At 47.0% G+C, this 22444-nt stretch overlaps 1 protein-coding gene and 1 pseudogene across 1 annotated transcript; both read right to left on the bottom strand.

Annotated features, from left to right (window-relative positions):
- Positions 1-572: 572 nt before the first annotated feature.
- LOC138807090 (acylcarnitine hydrolase-like) lies at positions 573-8555 on the bottom strand (annotated as a pseudogene).
- A 2431-nt stretch (positions 8556-10986) lies between these two features.
- Positions 10987-20653, bottom strand: LOC138806974 (acylcarnitine hydrolase-like). The gene is made up of 12 exons (XM_069992489.1): positions 20566-20653; positions 18364-18568; positions 17329-17464; positions 16570-16703; positions 16230-16488; positions 15725-15823; positions 15280-15420; positions 15057-15137; positions 14687-14831; positions 14040-14177; positions 13470-13542; positions 10987-13052 (listed from the first exon to the last, which is right to left on the bottom strand). Exons 1-12 carry the CDS (start codon positions 20636-20638, stop codon positions 12866-12868), a joined length of 1671 nt encoding a protein of 556 aa, XP_069848590.1. The 5' UTR covers positions 20639-20653; the 3' UTR covers positions 10987-12865.
- Positions 20654-22444: the final 1791 nt, after the last annotated feature.

Raw genomic sequence — 22444 nt, 5'->3', positions numbered from 1 at the left:
TGTGTGTGTGTGTGTGTGTGTGTGTGTGTGTATGTGTGTGTGTGTGTGTGTATGTGTGTGTGTGTGTGTGTGTGTGTGTATGTGTGTGTTTCTTAGAGACACTTACAAATGAAATGCTTTTGACTGTTGGGTATTTAGGAGTTAGAAAAAAATAGGGCTTCCTGAAGGGTCAGTGTGGGATTTTGACATCATGTGAGAGGTAACATGCTTAGAACATCTTCATTTCAAGAAAGGCTGATGTCATGGAGCAGACAGAGGTTGAAGAGATGAGATGAGCAAGAAAGAAAGGGGATCAGGCACAGTGGGGAATGGAAGACAGTAAGCACCATAGGGGTTCATTGCCTTGGGAGCATTTACTGAGTGTGTCTAACAAGAGAATGCTCAGGCAGTTGGTCATGAACGTCACGCAGGCAGTTGTTCATAAGTATTGGTTGGTTGGCTGGCTGGCTGCATAAAGAGGGTGAATGGCTAAGTGAATGAACGATCCAGTCAGTCCCTATTTCATTGTAAATTGGAGGCCACCTCATGTTGAAGCTACCTAAAATCAAGTTCACCTCTCCTAACATAGACCACTATAGCTCTAGGTGCTTCTGCTTAATGCCCTTGAGCTGCTGGCTCTTCTGGGGCAGGGTCTTGGTCCAGAACTTCACCCTGGAGGCCTTCAGGGCCTGGCCCACAGCAGGATGGATGTCCAGCTCATTCTGGTCAAAGGTGGGCCAGTGGAGCAGGTCCTCGCTGTTAGGGTTCTTGTGGACACACCCTCCCAGGAGGAGGGGTGAGGGTCATTCTAAGTCCTTGTGGGCCTGGACCCAATCACCTCATTAGGGTAATACCACGCATCCCAAAGGTCAGGAGTAGGGGAATGAGAGAAACTGTTCTGATATAGGAAAACAAGGCCTAGTGTCTGTTATTTATGGCTCAGAGCCACCTCAGAGAGGTGAGTCCTGATGTTTCCACAAAGCTGTGGTCCACCTTTGAGATCTCTCGGGCAAGAGAGAGTGGCTTGTACCGACAATGCACTGTCTCTGTGTGAGTGAGTCCTGGGTTTGAGGGGGAGCTGTCATGTAATTAAGGATCATGAAGGCCCATGAGTTGCCACAAGGAGATCACTAGATGGACCTCATTCCAGACAGACAGGGTTAGGTGAATTATCTCACCCATTGCAGCAAAGTTGGCCCAGTACTTCATCATTTTCTGCTCAGTAGCTCTTCCTCCTCAGAAAAGTCAGCTGCACAGAGGAGAACAAGGGTCCACACTTTGGACAATTCAGAGTGTCTATTCCTGCTCTCCACCCTCCATTTAATTATAGTCTAATCCTCTTTAGCAAGTCTGATCCTTTCCCTCTGCCTCACCCAGTATCAGGCACTCCCGTTGCACAACCTTCCATTATTCATCCCAGCCTCTAGCTGAATATATGCCAATGTGTATTCCTGGACTAGAGGATATTTCTACTCTCAGTCCCTGGGGATAATTTAAGGACTTTGATAACTGCCAACTATGCATTCTGTACTTATGTCTGACACCTTATGGACAGGTGTTAGGAGCACAGGCTGCGTGGGGAAAGAAAGGCTTGAATTCTAAACATCTGCAGCCTTTTGAATGGTAAGATTTTTTTCTTTTTTTTTGTGGGTCGTGGGGCTTAAACTCTGGGCTTGGGCGCTGTCCTTGCGCTCTTCAGCTCAAGGCGAGTGCTCTGCCGCTTGAGCCACAGTGCCATTTCCATTTTCTAGTGGTTTGTTGGAGATAAGAGTCTCACGGACTTTCCTGCCGGGCTGACTTTGAACTGTGATCCTCAGATCTCAGCCTCCTGAGTAGCTAGGATGACAGGTGTGAGCCACTGGCGCCCAGCTTGAATGGTAAGATTTTGGACACTTGATCTTGTCCTCTCTCTGAGTTTCAGTTTCCTTATGTAGACCATGAGGAAAATCACCTTGGAGGGATCCTGGTGTGGCCTATTCTAGCTCATGGAAAATAAGAAGACTCATGGCTGCTGCCATACAAGGAAGACCTGAGGACAAACTCAACCTCATCATCTTGATCAGCCTTCACATGTGGGGGCCTGAGGTCTTTGAATAGGCTGTGAGGATGTTGGAATACATAGAAGTAGACGGGACATTAGAACCTAGAAGTGTAGACAAACCAGAATGTCAGAACACCTCAATTGTAGCTGTCCTCCCTCGCCTTTGGTGATAAATAGCTAGGCTGAAGCTGGCTGGAATCTGGAGTGTGAAGTGAGAAGCCTCAGGCAGGAGGAGGCCTTGCAAAGACCAAAGGTGCTCATCACAGTCAGTGATACATTCTCTGATTTCTAGGATGGGCTTTGAGGCCAAGAATTGTATATCCCTGCCATCTTCCTGGTGACCCCAATGGGAAAGACTTTGGTTAAATTATGACTTGTATTTCCTATTTGTGTGATCTTGAACTAGACACTGACTACGTTTCTACTTGTTCAAAGTGCCAGTGGTGCCTGTGTCTTAGAGTAGTTGTGAGAATTTGCTGCTACTGAGACATGGGTGGGGACTTAGACATCACAGAGCTGCCTGCTGCACAGTCAGGCCTCAGCTACAGATGTACTCACGCTGAAAATGTGCTACTTGCAGTGCAGGTATCACGAACATGAAGTCCCCCATCATGTTTTGGAACTGGGCTTGGAGGGTCTGGAGGTCCTCGGTGTCCCCTATGTACTCTTCCATCAGCAGGTGAGCACACTCAGCAGGCAAGTTCTGTGCCAAGAAGATCAGAGAGAGTCAGGCTAGGCAGGAGTGCAGTGGCAGGGAGGGGGCAGCTTCAGGATGGAGGGATGGCACCTGGGGTGGGACATTATTAGTATAGGAGGGAAAGAATCAAGCTCTGGTGTAACCCTGCCACAAACACCCACATATCCAATCCTTTATTCCTGGAGGTTAATATGTTTACAAATACCTTGTGGGGTCCCATCCATTGGGGCAGCTGTCCTGATCCTTACCATGCGTCCTACCGTGTTCTGCATAACAGCTGACAAGCTCCTTCTATTTATTGCTTTATGGTGTCAAGAAATCCCAAGATCTGAGTGGTGAGGAGAGGAGACAATTTGGTAGTGGAATTGTGCGGTCATGAAGATATCATGCTCTGGTCTCACCATGCCCCTCCTGCCACTCACACACTTGACAGAAGAGCTCCTCAGACTACTAAGTTAGAATTAAGTCTTACCAGGTGAAGAAGCCAGCATACTCTTCATTGTTGACACCAATGATGGTGGAAGTCAGCAGAGGCCAGCAGTTCCTTTGGGTGCCTGGGTAAGAAGGCCCCAGCCACCACTCCAGGGATGATCTTGAAGGTCTGAGGAGGATGATCCATGGTTCATAACCACGATTTAAGATCATATACCACGTATTTCCTAATGTCCTTTTGTTCCTTCCACCCTATTGCTTTCCAGCTTTCTCTCCCACACACATCCCAAGAGATTCAACACTTGTGTTAGCCCGTCTTAATTTTCATTTTGTATTCAGGGGGCAGGAGAAGAATCATTGGTTCAGAGTATTAGAACTGGTGATTCACCCCCTGTATTCCTTTTCCCATGGAGAATTGGGCAGGTTTTGCCTGCCTGTCTACCACTCCCACCATTCAGCCTGACCTTGATAACAGCCACCATTTCCTCTTCACTTTTGCCACAGAGGCAGTGCACCAGGGCCTCTGAGTCAAGCTGCTCACAAGCAGATAGGTTGGTTACCATCTGGAAAGCAACCAGGCAGAATCTGCCTTACCCTCTGAAGTAGGAAGAGAGGTTTTCCCAAACCCAGACTAATGTAAGTTACTCCAAATCTCTTTGGGTTTACAGTGTGGATTGCTGTAGGTGTGAAATTGTTCCCACTTTCATGATGCATTAGGACATTAGTTGGAGGACATTAGTTGGAGGGTTCATCCCCCTTGCTTACATGGTTATGTCCATGTGGGAGAATCTGGGTATAGCCTTGCTGGCCACAGACCACGCTCAACCTCTGTGAGGCTAAAAGGTGTGGATGCAATTCCTGAGAAGTTCCCAAGCTATCTTCATGGTCCTTTTTGTCCCAAGCAAGCAGAGTGAACCAGGGGCTCTTACGTGAGGGGAAACACAGGGGGTTTGGACCAGAGCAGCTGAGGGCACTCACTGAGGAGACTGGTTCAGAGGAGCTGGAGATGAGGTCTGGCATCAGGGCCACCCCACTCTCCATGATGGCACCATGGAAGAGTCCTTGGGACATGGGGGACACAACATGTGAGGACACACTTGTGCCACCTGCAGACTCTTCAAAAATGGTGACACGGTTGGGGTTGCCTCCAAAGTGGGCGATATTCTGCTGGACCCAGAGTAGGGCGGCCACTTGGTCCAGGAAGCCCCAGTTTCCAGTGGCATGCTGGTCTCCAGTGCTGAGAAGTGGCAGAGACAAGGGTCACAGGGCCATCCCAGCTTTGCTTGGCCCTGCCCAGCTCAATCCAAGGCTCACCTGAAGAAGCCCAGGATTCCCAGGTAATACTGGATAGTGAGCACCAGCACATCTTCAGTTGCTGCCAGCCTGGATCCATCATAAACGGCAGCCATACCTGTAACCAGTGCACCACCATGGACCCACACCTTCACCTGGGAAAGTCAAAACAGCTGTCATTGATTCTCATTCAGCCCCAATCCTACCTCTCAAGTCCATTACAGTGTCCATGGCTTTGGCTATGGGAAGTTGCCAACATAGAATTCCCTCAGGACCTCCTGAACATTGCCCTGGGTAAAAGCTCCAAGTTTAATCACTAGCCTTGAGGTCCACTCCAGGAATCCAAGTCCAAATTAATGGCTCCAAGAGTGAAGTATTGGTCTGTACTCTGTTGCCCATCTAAAGGGAAAAGGAAAGTGCATTTTCCTGATTGTTTCACTTTAATATGAATCAAAAAGAATCACATACTAGCATTGGCAAAATAGATAATTCAAAATTTGGGTGTCCTCAAAGTTCAGCACTTAGGTTCCTCAGGTTCGTCAAATGATTTCTTGTTTGATTAAAGAACCAAGGCCTTTAATCTATGGGAGTAGTTAGGAATTGCATCTCCTATCATTCATTAGCCACCCTATCTTGCAAATGGTGTTTGGAACCTGATAATGAAACCTCATTATGATCCACCTTGCCTCACAATCCAGGTTGTTTTTGTCACTACTGAGAGTCTTTCAGAAGAAATGTTCTGAGACTCTTTCAGAAGAAATGTTTTCCAACAAAGCACAACCAAGTCCTGACACTCACAGGCAGGTTAGGACCCTCCTGGGCACTGGCAGGTGAATAGATGTTGAGATAAAGTCAGTCTTTAGACATGGAAAAAGAAGGTATAGTTAGCTTCACCATCTTCTGTGTATTCATTATATCAGAATTTTGCAGACTCCTGGTTACAATAGAAGACAATTATTCCAGCGTTTTTCTCCTGGTCAAAATTCTAACTTTGAGGCTAGATTTGTTCCCAGCCACTGTGACCTTCTGCTGCACTGGTGCCCTGTTTATATATGTGTCTTCCAACCAATGAGCAGGCCACAGGCTTGGGATGCATAAGGATCTCCATTTCAACCTATGAGAGAGCTCTGACTTCCAGGAAGCCTTCACTCTGTTGGTTGCATTGGATTTCCCTCCCCACTTTGGCTTGGAAATCATAACTCATAGATTCTTCTAGGATCACTGGGTGCAAGGATTGGCATTTATGCCTTCTATCTGTGCCAATTAAAGCCTGGCCAGGGTTACTTCAACCTCACCAGTGTAGTATGACTGAATGGACTTCAGTTACACATAGGGTAGTAGGAAATTGCTGAAATCCAAATCCAAACCCCAAGGGAACCACATTCCTTTCAACATGGCTCCAGTTGGAAGCACATACATTTTTCCTTAACAAGTGGCACCTGGCCCTTTGAGTAGGCACAGTGAGTGTGGAGCTTGGCTTCTCCAAGGAGCCCCCACTGCTGCCTTCCTCAGGGATCTGTAGCATCTGCTGCCGGACCAGGAGCTTCGTCAGGCCCATCCAGCCAAGATGGATCTTTCCCAGGGACACCTCCCCTGGTAGCAGAGAACAGTTGGCATGAAACAAGTCATGGCACAAGTATATCTCTGTGTTTAGCACCTGGTGCTAGCACTGTTCATATGCAAAGCCAGAGCTATGAGCCTGGCAAAACTGCTCCACCACTGAATTCCAGCAAATACATTGGAAAAATTGACATGGGAAATGCTCCAATGCAGAAGGAATGTGGGCTTTACATGGAAGAAACACTGAGCCTAGTCCAGGGTGTCCATCCTACCCAGAGATTCTCACCTACAAAAGCTTATATGGCTGGGTGGGATGTGGCATCCCTCACACCACTCCAAGGCTCAGGGGGCTCTGGAGGGGCAAACCGCAGTGGTCCTACAGGTGGCTTGGCAAAGGGAATGCCCAGGAAGGTGTGCACTCCCACATTGTTTTCATTCACATGGATGAGGCTGTCCTGCACCTGCCCGGTGTGTGTGGTCCTGATGGGGCTGGCTGGATCCTGGCCTGTGGGTAGAGGGATGCACATCAGGATTGGTTGGCCCCATCAGCAGACACTCACATTGTGGCTCCTGTTGGCTCTATGCCACCCACAGCTCAGCCTGGCAAGGTCCTCTGACCTGCAGGTTCAATGGCTTCACATACATTCTGTCTGCATGACTGTGCTCCAACACCACTGTTTTCACTGACCTTCCTACCAGGCAGGCTCCCTGAGGTTCTTTGGATCTTGGCACCATCATTAAGTCCTAGGAGCTTCTAGCTTGGGTGTTGGGTAATAGGATGATAAGCATCAATTCCAGTGACCTAACAGGTTTTACGAGATACTAGCTGGATTCTGAGGATTGGATTGAACATTTCCAATTCTCAGGAAACTCACACTGGAGGTAATGAAAATGTCAAGAAGAAATGAGGGCTGCAAGGAGAGAGTAACAGAGTCTGATTACATCATGAAATCCCTGGTCTGCTTGTGTTGGGGATCAAGGAGGAAGGAGGCCACTGGAAATCATCTTATGGTCCACATCAACCTGGCTTGTATAATCATGATACTTGTTTAAGTGGATGATCATACATTGAATTCTTTTTCCTACCTTCAGACAGAATCCTTTCATGTGTGCTCACATTTGGTAGCCCCAAAATGCCTGCTCCTTCAGGTGTTTTGAGGCATCCAACCAGGCTCACAATCTCTGGCTATTTTGTTATCAGTACCAATCCACCTCCATTGGAACTGTCTCCCAGTATCACCTTCAGGTTGCAGAAATTCACAAATCTCCTTGCCTTAAGAACTCTCCAGGAGCTAATTGTGAATCATAAAGTTTCATATCACCTGGTATGGCTGAAGCCAAAATAGTAACCATAAATAGACACCATTGACATCAACTTCCCAATATCTTTCCAAGTCTAGAGACACACCACTGATCTCCATGTTGTCTCCACTCTGACCCTGGACCTTACTGTGGCCACTCATGTTCAGAAAAGGATAAGCATTGCTCATAGGTTCCTGTTAGAGACCAGCTACTTGCATGTTGCTTCAAGCCCCTGATGAAATGGTATGAGGAAGCTAGCTATGCAGAGGCAAAAAGTGACCCTTGAATGAACAGATTTTGTATCCCAGATCTCTGGATAACAAGATTTTCATGACCAGTTCTTGCTGATATAAACATTTGTTATCTTGGACTCATTATCTCAGAATCACAGCCACAGCCTGATCAAGAGCAGGCAAGGGAATGAATCTGGTAGGACTAGGCCGTGGGTGAGGTGAGGAAACTTAGGGCAGGTTAAACAGGAGAGGGTAGGAGAGTTCATCAGGGCCCATCCCAGCTTGGTCTGGGGTGAGGGGAATCAAAGATTGCACATACATTTCTGGATAGAATTCTCTGGGGGTATGAACTCCTGAAAAGGTCCTGGGAAGTCTGTGGCAGGCACAGGGCATATTCCCTTTGCCATAGAAGCCAAGCCAAGCCATTGCCCAGAATTCATACATAGGTGAAATAACCCAGGGGCATCTCAGTTCAAGTTTATTATGTGTTTCTGGGGAGGTATAGCTCTTCCAGAACCAGAAACCAGGTCCTATTAGACCATGCCAAGATGCTTCCCTGGTGATGAAGGAGCCCCATTCAGGGACAGAGGATAGTGTGAATGACAGTTGCATGAGCAGATTTAGTAGCAGTTACAGCTATAGCTACAACAACACATAGAGAAGAGAAATGTCCAGAATCCTTGAGTCTGTCTGGCACGTGTCAGTGCACCTCAGACTCTTTCATATTGGGCTCACTCCTTTGTGTCCTCAGGCATCTATGACCCCCTCTGACCTATATGCTCACCACTCTAGACATGTAGCGCAATTTTCCCACACTATTATCTGTCATCTCTACCTGTCCCTTCATCCCTCCCTGCTCCAACATCCAACTCTGCTCTACACAATGTGTCAGATCTCACCCTGGTCCCTATATTCCTGACCCACCCTCTGCAGGAATCTTACCCTGGATCTGGAATGGAAGAAGCAGGAACCCATATACCACTGTGGTCAGCTCAGCAGGAAGTTGGTCCAGCAGCATGGCTGTCTCTCCTTGCCCAGCCAGGAGTTTGGACCTGACAGGTAATAGGCAGAGACATAGGAGAGGCTGGGCAAGGTTGTTCCTTCAAGTGAGTGGCACTGAAAGGGCAGAGGTCACAGGAAGTCAGTGGAGCACTCTGGGTGTGAGGCCTTCCCTTCTCCTACTTTCTCTTTGCCTCTTCCAGAGGTATTGTTTGTCTTCTGCAGCCCTTGAGATGCAGAGAACTGTCACTGAGGTGAAGGTTGTGTAATGAAGAAATTCAGGAATGGTCTGTGGGGAAGCAGGCTTAGAATCCCACAGATGGTCAATGTCCCCCCTCCCCTACCTTCTATGGGACAAAGGTGAGCACTTGAGCAGAGATAGGGACCTATGACTGTCCTCATTTTGAAATTCCTCCTTGAACTCATTGTTCATAGATTACCAATTCTCCATCAAGATTCCTCATCCTTTAGAGTCACAGTGTGAGAGTCTTCATGGACCCAACTTATTCAGGAATGACTGGTCCATTTAAACCTACTTGTCACTGTGGAATTCTTTTTCTTTTTGTCAGTTGTGGGGCTTGAACTCTGGGCCTGGGTGCTGTCCCTCAGCTCTTCAGCTCAAGGCTAGTGCTCTACCACTTGAGCCATAGTACCACTTCTGGTGTTCTGAGTGGCTTATTGGAGATAAAAGTCTCACTGAGTTTTCTGCCCAGGCTGTCTTTGAACTGTGATCTCAGTCTCCTGAGTAGCTAGGATTATGAGCCACCGACGCCTGACCACTGTGGCATTTCTTAAGGACCCATCGCTCTATTTACCCACCCCCAACCTGTGGCTACCCTGGAAGCTGTGATCAAGGAAAGTCATTTACACACTTGAAAACCATTTATAGGGAACTTGCTGGTTGCAGCACTGTGAGGAGACAGGCCTCTCTGGGCCTCTGGTAATCTGGGAGCCTGGTCTGTAATCGGGAGTGAGTGAAATACATAGAATCCTGTTAGGATGCAGTGAGACAGCAGAGACTAGGAGCTGCAGCCCAGACTGGCTTCCCAGAGGACGTGGTGCCAGTGAAAACCAGCTTTGACTCTTCATCCAATGCCCAATACTGTTGAGAATGTACAGCCTGGCACACAGGGTTTCCTTCTTGGTACTCTTCCTGAAGGGCTTTTTTTCCCCTGGCATGACTTGGCTAAATATTCTCTGAACTGTATTTCAGCCACAAGGTCTGTGTGTACTCAAGGTCTCCAATCTAATGAACTCTGGCCCAGGACATTGACCCAGACCCTTCGACCCAGACCTGAGCAGGTGCTCTTGTTTGACATAGACATGGTTTGGAGAATAGACAAAGACCGATCACTATCAGCACATGTTTATTACAGAGCTTTCAGGTAAAGCTTAAAGATTTGCTCCTGCTTGTAGGTTAGGGTTTTGTAGAGGGTTTGTGGGAATGCTAGTGCAATATGGTAGGGCTGGTAAGAAAGTAACTAATGGGATGCTTCTGCCCCTGGAAACTCTGTGTGTGTGTGTGTGTGTGTGTGTGTGTGTGTGTGTGTGTGTGTGTGTGTGTGTGCGCGCGCGCGCGCGAGTGTGTGTGTATTTGGTGAGGGGATAGGGATGGGGGTGGGGGTGGGGAGGTGGGGAAGGAAGGGATGGTAGGGAGGAGGCATCAATGCTCAATAGGAAATGTACTCATTATCTTACTCATTTAACTGTACAGTATTTTTACAATAAAAATGTATAAAAAAGAAGTAATTACAAATGGCTAACTGGTGAATGAAAACAAAAACACAATCATTTAGAGAATGCTAATGAAAACAGTGAGATGCCACCTTATACCTATTAAGACTTTACCTGTACACCTCCTGCCTGTACAAATAAACATTCATGTTGGTAAGGTTGTGGTAAAAAGAAACCTTGCATTCACTGCACCAGTTATGGAAGAATCATATGGACCTTCCTCCAAAAAATGATGAAATTGTCAAGATTCAGCATACTTACTGTTGAATATGTAGTCCAAGGAAAGCAAATCAGCATGTGGAAAAGTTGTATGCAGCGATCTGAGGATCGCTGTTCAAACCCAGCGCAGGCAGGAAAGTCCATGAGACTCTTATCTCCAATGAACCACCAGAAAACTGGAAGTGGTGCTGTGGCTCAAGTGGTAGAGCTCTCACCTTGAGCTGAAGAGCTGAGGGACAGCATCCAGGCCTGGAGTCCAAGCCCCATGACCAACAACAACAAAAAATTGCATAGTAATATACACAATGTTATACTATGTAACTGAAATCCTGTTTTTTGTGACATGAATGGAAGCTGGGGTAATTATGTTAAAGACAGGTATGAGGGGAAAATATTGCATGGTTTTGCCTGATGTGCACTGTAAAAAAGGGCTGTAGAGGTATGGGAGAAGGAGAAGAAAATTAGAAATTGATTCAGATGATTTGTAGGTAATAACAGTTTATTTATTGTCTTCAAAATCACAAAGAATTTTGTGTAAATCCAGAAAGTTCTGTGTATATAACATATGAACTTGCTATATCATGTTACATATGGCAAATATATACATTTTTTTACTTGCCAATAAAATAAAGGCAATTGAAAAAAAGGATACTGGTTCTAAATAGCATGCCCTGTCCTCACAGCCATCCTGGTGAATTGCTGGGTGGTGAGGACCTTTCACCAGATTCAGAGGGGGGTGGGGAGGAAGGGAGAGAGAGAAGGGGGAAGAGAGAGGGAGAGAGAGGGAGAGTACAGGAGAGAGGTAGGCACAGACACAGAGAGACAAGCAAAGAGAGACAGAGAAAACATCAGAGAAATGAGCCAAGTACACCTAGCTCATACCTGCAATCCTAACTTCCCAAAAGGCTGAGAGCTAAGGATCGTGGTTCAAAGCCATTTGATGACATGTTTATCTCCAATTAAGCAATAGAAAACCCAGAATAGAATCCCATACAAATGAAAGTATGTGTTTGTATAAATTTAGTTTTGAAAGTATCCTGAACAACTTGATTAAAAATAGCAAAGATAGAAGTGGAGTTGTGTCTCAAAGTGGAAGAGCACTAGCCTCAAGCACAAAGGCTCAGGGACAGTGCCAAGGCCATGGGGTCAAACATTACTACCAACAAAAAACCAAAAAGCTAAAAATAGCCAAGAATGTGTCACACTCACATGTGCACCCAGTTGTTGTAGATAAAAAAAAATGGTGTGTGCATTCATAGAAGTCACTCCTCAATAAAAGAAAGGATGTACACTTGATCCTAAAAACATTAATCGTAGTGAGTATAAGCCTCAAATAACTCACTTAGTATGATATGCTACATTGGGCTATTATTTTCCCAAATATCCATACTTTATAGCAATTAAAAACAATTGGGCAGGTAATAGCGGCTCTTAGTTATAATCCTAGCAACACAGGATGGTGAGATCTGAAGATCAAGACTCAAAGCCAGACCATGTAGAAAAGGCAGTGAGACTCTTTGTTCTAATTGATCAGGAAAAAGCAAGAAGTAGAGGTTGGTTCAAGTGATAGAGATCTAGCATTGAGTAGAAAAATCCAAGTGAAAAGGCAAAGCCTTTAGGAGTGCAAGTCCCAGTACTGAAATAAAAAACAAACAAACACAATCTGGTGTTTTCAAAAACCCAAGTGAAAGGAAGAAGTTGACTGTGATGAATGTGAAGGAAGTTCTTGGGATAAAAGAAACATTCTAACACATGATATGAGAGTGGACATATGTTGCATATATATGTTCAGATTTACCGAACTACACAGGTGAATGGGTGAACTTAATTGAAAATAAACTAGTCCATAACAAAGCACTTTGTGCACATGTGTGTATGTATATGTGTGTGGGTCTTAGAAACACTTAGAAAAAAAATTGGCCTAATTGCTGTCTACTTCGAAGTTAGAGAAAAAAACAGTTCTACTGTAGGGTCAACATGGGCATTTGACCCTGGGGTAGTGGTAACATGATCAACAGTTCTTCTTCATTTTGAGGGGCTGGTGTCTTGGAGCAGACAAAGCTGGTGAAGACAAAATGAGCAAGGAAGCAAGAGGCCCAGGCCCAGTGGAGAACGGAGGTCAGTAATCACCAGAGGGGCTCATCCAGCCCTGGGGGCATTTATTGAGTGAGTCTAACAAGAGAGTGCTTAGGCAAGTTGGTCATGAATATCATGCAGGCAGTGTTCATAAGGATTGGCTGGTTGAGTGGCTGGCAGAAAAAAGAGAGGATGAACAGCTAAGTGAATGTTAGAATCAATTCCTATTTCCTGGTAAATGGGTGAGCACCTCCTGCTGACCCTCTGTACATACAAGCCCAGTTCTCCCGACATAGACCACTATAGCTCTACGTGCTTCTCTTCAGCCCCTTTGATCTCCTGGATCTTCTGGGGTAGGGTCTTGGTCCAGAACTTCAGCCTGGAGGCCTTCAGGGCCTGGCCCACGGCAGGATGGATGTCCAGTTGTAGGTACTGCTCATTCTCGTCAAACATGGGCCAATGGAGCAGGTCTTCACTGTTGGGGTTCCTGTGGACACACCCTCCCAGGAGGATGGGTGAGGGTCATTCTGAGTCCTTGTGAGCCAGGACCCAATCAGCTCATTAGAGTCATGCCAGACAGCCCAAAAATCAGGAGTGGAGAAATGAGGGAAACTTTTCTGATATAGGAAAACAAGGCCCTCCTCCAGTGTCTGTTCTATATGGCTCAGAGCCATCTCACAGAGGTGAGTGCTGGTGTTTCCACAAAGCTGTGGTCTACCTTTGAGATCTCTGGGGCAAGGGAGAGTGACTTGTACCTACCATACACTGTTTCTGTGTGAGTGAGTCCTGGGTTTGAGGGAGAGCTTTCATGTAATTAAGGATCATGCATGCATAAAAAGATGCCACCAGAGGATTAGTAGGTGGATTCTAATCCAGACAGGCAGGGTTAGGTGTATTATCTCACCCATTGCGGGCAAAGTTGGCCCAGTACTTCATCATCTTCCTGCTCAGGAGCTCTTCCTCCTCAGAAAAGTCAGCTGCTCACAGGAGAACAAGGGTCTATGTCTTGAACAACATATCAGGGTGACTACTGCTCTACACACTCCATTGAACTGTAATTTGGTCCTCTATACTAGGCCTGATCCTTTCCCTCTGCCCCACAGACACTCCCATTACATAACCTTCCATTACTCATCCTAGACTCTAGCTGAATATACCTGTGTATATTCTTAGACTGGAGGACTTGTCTACCTTCAGTCTGTGGGAATCATTTAGGGACATTCACAACTTTCAATCAACCACTCTGCACCTATGTCTGACACCTTATTGTAGGTGGGACAGGTGTTGGGAGCACAGGATACTTGGGAAAAGGCTTGGAATGTAAACACCTGAAGCCTTCTGAATGGTAAGATTTTGCACACTTGATCTTGTCCTCTCTCTGAGCTTCAATCTCTTTATTTAGACTGTGAGGAGAATCACCCTACCGGGATCCTAGTGTGGCCCATTCTAGCTTATGAAAATGAAGAAGACTCACGGCTGCTGCCATACAAGGAAGAACCGAAGACAAAATCAACTTCTTCAGCATGGTCAGCACGTACATGTGGGGGTTTGAGGTCCTTAAAGAGGCCGTGAGGATGCTGGAACTCATAGAAGTAGACGGGGGCCTGGGAACCTGGGGGTGGAGACAGATTATGACATGGTGACCCCTCACTTGGAGTCGTCCTTCATTTTTGGCGATAAGATAGCTAGGTTGAAGCTGGCTGGAATCTGGACTGTGAAGTGAGAAACCTCAGGCAGGAGGAGGCCTTGCAAAGACCAAAGGTGCTCATCACAGTCAATGCTTCATTCTCTGATTTCAAAGATGGGCTTTGAGGCCAAGAATTACATGTTACTGCCATCATGCTGGTGACTCCAATTGGAAAAGCTTTGTTTAAATCATGGTTTGGATTTCCTATCTGTGTGTTCTTGCTTACTGGCTAAGTGTTCTCTTCTGTAAAGTGCCAGTGATGCCTGTGTCTTAGAGTAGCCATGAGAATTTGCTGACTTGTGGCACATCAAGTGCCTCACACTGGGTCCTTGAGAGAGACAAGGGTGGGAACATGGACATCACAGAGGCCACCTGGGATGCACAGCCCTGATTTGCCCACTGTTCCCACAGACCTCAGCTACAGATGTACTCACGCTGAAAATGTGCTACTTGCAGTGCAGGTATCACGAACATGAAGTCCCCCATCATGTCTTGGAACTGGGCTTGGAGGGTCTGGGGATCCTCAGTGTCCCCCATGTACTCTTCCATCAGCAGGTGAGCACACTCAGCAGGCAAGTTCTGTGCCAAAAGGATTAGAGAGAGTCAGGCTAGGCAGGCAGTGCAGTGGCAGGGAGGAGGCCGCCTCTGGGTGGGGGGATGGACTTGGGAGTATAAGGGAGAAAGGGCTAAGCTCTGGTGTAATCCTGCCACAAATACATATCCCATCCTGTATTCCTGAAGGTTACTGCATGAAGAAATATCTTGGGGTTACCCATCCATTGGGGCAGGTGTCCAGATCCTTACCATGAGTCCTACTGTGTTCTGCATAACAGCTGGCAAGTTCTTTCTGTTTATTCCCTTTATGGTGTCAAGAAGTCCCCATAGCTGAGTGGTAGGGAGACAGTTTAAGTTTGGAATGTCCTTGTCATGAAGGTATCATGCCCTGTCCAACCATGCACCCCCTGCCACTCACACACATAACAGATGAGCTCCCCAGACTACTAATGAGTTAGGAGTTAAGTTTCACCATGGGAATGATCCAGCCATACTCATCAGTGTTGACCCCAATGATGCTAGGGACAGGGTGGAAGTCAGCAGAGGCCAGCAGCTCCATGGGGTGCCTGGGTAGGAAGACGCCATCCACCACTGCAGGGATGACTTTGAAGGTCTGAGGAGACATCCATAATCAGGATTTACGATCATATACCACATATCTTCTACTGTCCTCATTTTATTTCCACACTATTCCATTTCTTCCCACATACATCCTCCTTGAGATTTAACAGTTATGTTAGCCTCCTTTACTCTTCATTTTATATCCGGGGCTACAAGAACAGTCATTTGTTTAGATGTATTAAGGCTGGGTGATTCACACCCTGTCTCTCATTCTCCATCAGAGAATCAGGGAGCAGAGGTCAGGTTCCCCCACTCCCTCCCCCTGCCCTCACCACACACACATTGTTCAGCCTGACCTTGGTAATAGCCAGCATTTCCTCTTCACTCTTGGCCCGCAGGCAGCTCACTAGGGCCTCTGAGTCAAGCTGCTCACAGGCAGACAGGTTGGCCACCATCTGGAAAGCAATCAGGCAGCATCTGCCTCACCCTCTGAAGTAGCGAGAGAAGTTTGCCCAAACCCCGAATGATGCAAGTTACTCCAAATCTCTTCGGATTTACAGTGTGGATTGCTGTAGGTGTGAAATTGTTCCCACTTTCATGATGCTCAGGGACCTTGGTTGGAGGGTTCATCTCCCCTGCTTACATGGTTATGTTCACATGGAAGAATCTGGGTGTAGCCTTGATGATCACAGACCACACTCAACCTCTGTGAGGCTGAAAGGTGTGGATGCTACCCCTGAACACTCAGCAATTCCCAAGAAGTTTCCAAGTTACCTCCATGGTCCTTTTTGTCCCAAGCAAGCAGAGTGAACCAGGGGCTCTTAAGTGAGGGTTTGGACCAGAGCAGCTGAGGGCACTCACTGAGGAGACTGGTTCAGAGGAGCTGGAGAGGAGGTCTGGCAGCAGGGCCACCCCACTTTCCATGATGGCACCATGGAAGAGTCCTTGGGACATGGGGGACATGACATGTGAGGAAACACTTGTGCCACCTGCAGACTCGCCAAAAATGGTGACACGGTCGGGGTTGCCTCCAAAGTGGGCGATATTCTGTTGGACCCAGCGTAGGGCGGCCACTTGGTCCAGGAAGCCCCAGTTTCCAGTGGCATGCTGGTCTCCAGTGCTGAGAAGTGACAGAGACAAGGGTCACAGGGCTGTCCTGGCTCTGCTTGGCCCTCATTGCCCAACTCAATCCCACACTCACCTGAAGAAACCTGGGACTCCCAGACGGTACTGGATAGTGACCACCACCACATTCTCAGTGGCTGCCAGCCTGGATCCATCATTCATTGAAGCCATACCTACAACCAGTGCACCACCATGGATCCACACCATCACCTGGGAAAGTCAAGACAGCTGCCACTGATTCTCATTCAGCCCTTTTCCTACCTCTGGTTTCCATTACACTATCCATGGCTTTGGCTTTGTGCAGCTGCCATCATATAAGGAACTGCCTCAGGACCTCCTGAACTTGTCCCTGGGTGAGAGTTACAAGTGAAATCATTATCCTTGAGGTCTACTCCAGGAATCCAAGTCTGGAGTATTGGTGTCCTTACTCTCTTGCCTATCTAAAATGGAAGAAAAGGGACATTTCCCTGATTATCTCACTTTCATGTGAGTCAAATGAATCACATACTAGCATTGGCACAATGAATAACGCACAACTTGTGCATTCTCAAACTTCAGCTCTTGGGTTCCTCAGTAAGTCTTCTGGCCTCATGTTGGCAGAGTGAGTTCTTGTTTGAAGGAACCAAGGCCTCTAACATCTGGGAACAGTTAGACTCTGCATCCCCCTGTACCAGTGGTGAGTGACCCTCCCTGGGTAAGTGATATTTGGAACCTGATAATGAAACTTGTCATGAGGTTCCACACTGCCTCAGAACCCAGGCTGTTCTTGCCACTACTAAGAGTCATGCAGAAGAAATGTTCTCCCACAAAGTAAAAACAAAGTTCTGACACTCACAGGCAGGTGAGAGCCCTCCTGGGCACTGGCAGGAGAATAGATATTGAGATAAAGGCAGTCTTCAGATATCGAGATGGGAGGTATTATTAGCTTCACTGTAGTCAGCATATTCATTATATCAGCACTTTGCAGACACCTGATTACAGTCATAGACAATTATTCCAGAATTTGTCTCAGGGTCAAAAATCTGACTTTGAGGCTAGACTTGTTCCCAGCCACTGTGAACCTGTGCTGCACTGGTGCCCTGTTTATACAGAACCTTTTCTCATGTTTCTTCCAAACTAGGTGCAGGCCACATATGCCTGGATCGGGTGAGGCTCTCCATCTCAAGCTAGGATGGAACTCTGACTTTACCTTGTTGTATATGTTGGATTTCTCTCCCCCTAAGCTTTGGAAATATTGACTCATAAGTCTTCTAGAAGTGTTGGCTACAAGGGCTAACAGACCTCTCTGTGCCAGTTAAAGCATGGCCATTGTTGCTGCTGGTAAGAATGAGTGATAGTCAGTTACACATAAAGTAGTGGGACATTGCTGAAATCCAAATCCAGACTCCGATGGAACTACATTCCTTCTACCATGTCTCCAGTTGGAAGCACCCAGACTATTCCTCAGCCAATGCCACCTGGCCCTTTGGTTGGCACAGTGACTGCGGAGCTTTGTTTCTTCACAGAGCTCCTACTGTTGCCCTCCTCAGGGATCTGTAGCATCTGCTGCTGGACCAAGAGCTGTGTCCAAGAGCTGTGGATTGTATGGACAATCCAAGTAAACCTTGCCCAGAAATTCATTTCTTGATGGCAGAAAACAATTGGCATGATCCAAGTCATGGCACAAGTATATCTTTGTGTTTAGCACCTGGCGTTAGCACTGTTCATATGCAAAGCCAGAGCAATGAGCCTGGCAAAGCTGCTCCACCCACTATATGGGAAATGCTGCAAAGCAGAAGAAAATGGAGTGTGGAGTCTACATGGGAGAAATATTGAGCCTGGTCCAGAGTGCCCATCCCACCACAGAGATTCTCACCCAACAAGAGCTTACATGGCTGGGTAGGAGGTGGCATCCCTCACACCACTCCAAGGTTCAGGGGGCTCAGGAGGGGCAAACCGCAGTGGTCCTACAGGTGGCTTGGCAAAGGGAATGCCCAGGAAGGTGTGCACTGCCACATTGCTCTCCTTCAAATGGATGAGGCTGCCCCGCAGCTGCCCGGTGTGTGTGGTTCTGATGGGGCTGGCTGAGTCCTGGCCTGTGGGTAGAGAGATGCACGTGAGAGTTGGGTGTGCCCCATCAGCAGACACTCACATTGTGGCTCCTGTTGGCTCTATGCCACCCACAGCTCAGCCTGGAAAGGTCCTCTGATCTGCAGGTTCAATGGCTTCACATACATTCTGTCTGCATGACTGTGCTCTAACACCACTGTTTTCACTGACCTGACCCAGACCTTCCTACCATGCAGGCTCCCTGTTGTTCTTTGGGACTTGATATCATCAAACCCTAGGAACTTCAATGTTGGGTGATTGGAGAATAACCATCATTTCCAGGAACCTAACAGGGACTAGCAGGACTCTGGGGATTGGACTGAACTTTTCCAATTCTCAAGGAACTCACACTGGAGGTATCTCAAATGCCAAAAAGTAATAGGGCTGCAAGGGAAGAGTCACACAGCTTTGATCAGATCATGAAAAAGCTGGCCTGCTTATGTTGGGGACTGAAGAGGGAAGAGGCCATTGGAAATCAACTTAGGGTCCACAATAACATGTTTGTAAAATCATGATAATTCTTTAAATGCATACTTCATTCATTGGGTTTTTCTCTACTTTAAGACACAGAATCCTTTTTTGTGTGCTCATATATAGTAGCTCCAAAGCTCGTGCCCTTCATGTGTTTTGAGACATTCAGTCAGGCCCACAATCGGTGGCTGTTTTGTTATCAGTACCAATTCCACCTCCACTGGAACCTTCTCTCCCCCATTATTACCTTCAGGCTGCAGAAATTCACAAATCTGATCTGTTTGTATAAGAAAAGTAACTCTCCTGCCCCTAAGCACTCTCCAGGAGGGTGCTGTGAATCAGCAAGCTTCCTGTCGCCTCCTATGGCTGAAGCCAAGATAGCAACCACAAACAGACATCAATTTCCCAATATCTTTCCAAGTCCAAAGACGTACCCCTGACCTCCATGTTGTCTACGTAAGAGTTTTATCTAGATGGGAACTCTGACCCTGGACCTCACTGTGGCCGCTAGTCACTCATGCTTCATAGTTGTTACAGTAAAAGGACAAACTTTGCTCAGGTCCCTGTTAGAAATTAGCTACCTGCATGTTGCTTCAAGCCCCTCCTGAAATACTATGAGGAAGCTGAGCCATGCAGTGGCAAAACATGACCCTTGAAATAGGAGATTTAAAACCCTGGGTCTTCTGAATAACAAGGTTTGCACAACCAGCTCTTCCTGTTGCAAAAATTGTTACCTTGGAATCACGGTTTCATAATCAATACCCAGATCCTGATCAAGAGCAGGTAAGGGAGGGAATCTGGTAGGAGTGGGCCATGGGTAAGGTAAGGGGAACTCCTTAGTGCAGATTAAGTAGGAGCGGGTAGGAGAGTTCATCAGGGCCCATCCAAGCTTGCTCTGGTGTGAGGGGATCAAACATTGCACATACATAATTCTGGATATAATTCTCTGGTGGCATGAACTCCTGATAAAGACTTGAAGACTGTGTAGCAGGTAAAGGGTACATCCTCTATTACCTTAGAAGCCAAGCCAAGTCTTTGCCTAGAGTTGACACTTAGGTGAAAGAAACACAGTGGCATCTCAGTTCAACTTCATGATGTGTTCCTGGGGGAGGTATAGCTCTTCCAGAACCAGAAACCTTGGACCATACCAAGATGTTTCTCTGGCAATGAAGGGTACGCAATCAGTTTGAATGACAATTATGTTAGCAGGTTGAGTAGCAGTTACAACTAGAGCTGCAACAACAAATGGAGGAAGGAAATGTCCCAAATCCTTGACTGTCTGCAATATGTCAGCGCACTTTACACACTTTCATATGGGCCTCACTCCTCTGTGTCCTCAGGCACCTATGACCCTCTCTGAGCTATATGATCACCACCATGGGCATTTTGTAGCACAAATTTTCCGTAATATCATTGTCATCTCTACCTTCCCCTCTCCCTTCTCCAACTCCAACTCTGCTCTGCCCAATGTGGCAGGTGTCACCCTGGTGCCTTCCCCCTGTAGGAGTCTCACCTTGGATCTGTGGGAGAAGCAGGAACCCATAGACCACTGTGGTCAGCCAAGCAGGAAGTCGGTTCAGCAGCATGGCTGTCTCCCAGTGTGATTTCTGTGTCTCTATGCAGCACACTGAAACTCAAGCAATAGGTACAATTCACCTAGACCTTGCCCAGCCAGGAGTTTGGACCTGACAGGGAGTAGGTGGGGACATAGGAAAGGCTGGGTAAGGCTGTTGCTGCTAGAGAGTGTCACTGACAGGGCAGAGGTCACAGGAAATTAGTGGCCAGCACTCTTGGTGTGAGGCCTTCCTTTCTCCTACTTTCTTTTGCCCTCATCCAGAGGTGCTGTGTGGCTTCTGCTGCCCTCGGGATTCTTGGAACTGTCACTGTGATGAAGATTGTATTGGAGAAATTCAGGGCTGGTCTGCAGAGAAGCAGGCTTAGGATTGCACAGATGCACCATGCCCTCACCTCCCATGGGGCACAGCTGAGCACTTGGAGCATAAACAAGGAGCTATGACTGTGTTCATTTTGACATCGCTCCTTGAACTCATTGCTCTTACACTACCAAGTCCACTTTCAAGTTTCTTCAGCCCCCAGAGTCATGAGGGTTCACATGGACGCCTCCACAATTAGGAACTGCTTTTCTATTTAAACATACTTGTCACTGTGGCACTTTTAAGGACCCATCATCCTATTCTGTGGCTTCCCTGGTGGCTGAGGTCAAGGGCAGGCCTGATAAAGCTTTATAAACCTGATAAACACTCCTGATAAACTTTTAAAAGGAACTTGCTGGTTGCAGCACTGTGAAGAGACAGGGCTCTGTGGGCCTGTGGTAATCTGGGAGCCAGTTGTATAATTGGGAGTGTGTACAACATAGATCCTGCTAAGAGGCAGTGAGACACCAGGAACCAAGCGCTTCAGCAAAGCCTGACTTTCCGTAGGAAGTGTGCCAGGTTCAACCTCACACTATCTTTACTGCCTGTGAGAACCAGCTTTGAATGTTCAATCTGGTGTACCAACAGTCTACAGCCAGGTACCACAAGCTTTCCTTCTTGATACCCTTCCTACTCCCTTGGCAGGACTTGGCTAAAGATTCTCTGACCTCCATTCCAGCCACACAATCTGATGTGCACTCATGGTCTTCTTCAATGTGATTAACTGTCCCAGGTCAGAGAGGAGACCCTTCTACCCAGATCTGGGCAGATGCTTTTGGTAGACTTACACACAGCTTGGAGATGAAACAAAGAGATGGATCACCATCAGCACACATTTACTGCAGAGCCTCTAGCCACAGCTTAATGATTTACTCCTGTTTATATGCTAGGGTTTTTTGCTTTTGTTTTTTTTTAGTGGATTCATGGGAATGTTAGTATAATCTGGTAGGTGATGACTAAAAGAAAAAGTATCTAATGTGGTACTTCTGGCCCTGGATTCAGTGTGTGTGTGTGTGTGTGTGTGTGTGTGTGTGTGTGTGTGTGTGTGTGTGTGTGTGTGTGTGTGTGTGTGTGTGTGTGTGTGTGTGTGTGTGTGTGTGTGTGTGTGTGCTGGTACTGGGGCTTGAACTGAGAGCCTGAGAGCTATCCCTTAGCTTGTTCACTCAAGTCTAGTGCTGTACTTGACTGGAGCTAAAGCTTTGCTGCTTAACAGGAGAGAAGAATCTCATGGACTTTCCTACAGAGGCTGGCTTCAGACTGAGGCCTCAGTTCTCAGTCTCTTGAGAGTTCAGTATAGGCCACCAGCCTGTACCTCATGCATTCTGTGGAGGTTAATCAGGAAGTAAGGAAGGGAATGGAGCAGAGGGTGATAGCTCAATGTCCTGGTCTGTTGCCAGCCAAATGGGAAACAGCCGAAAAGGGGAGAAATTGAAGCTGGAGTGTGTGAAAATCCAAGCA

This window comes from Dipodomys merriami, unplaced genomic scaffold (assembly GCF_024711535.1).
Source record: "Dipodomys merriami isolate MVZ:Mamm:240054 unplaced genomic scaffold, mDipMer1.0.p SCAF_41, whole genome shotgun sequence".
Taxonomy (NCBI): domain Eukaryota; kingdom Metazoa; phylum Chordata; class Mammalia; order Rodentia; family Heteromyidae; genus Dipodomys; species Dipodomys merriami.
This window is presented reverse-complemented; position numbering and strand designations above follow the sequence as displayed.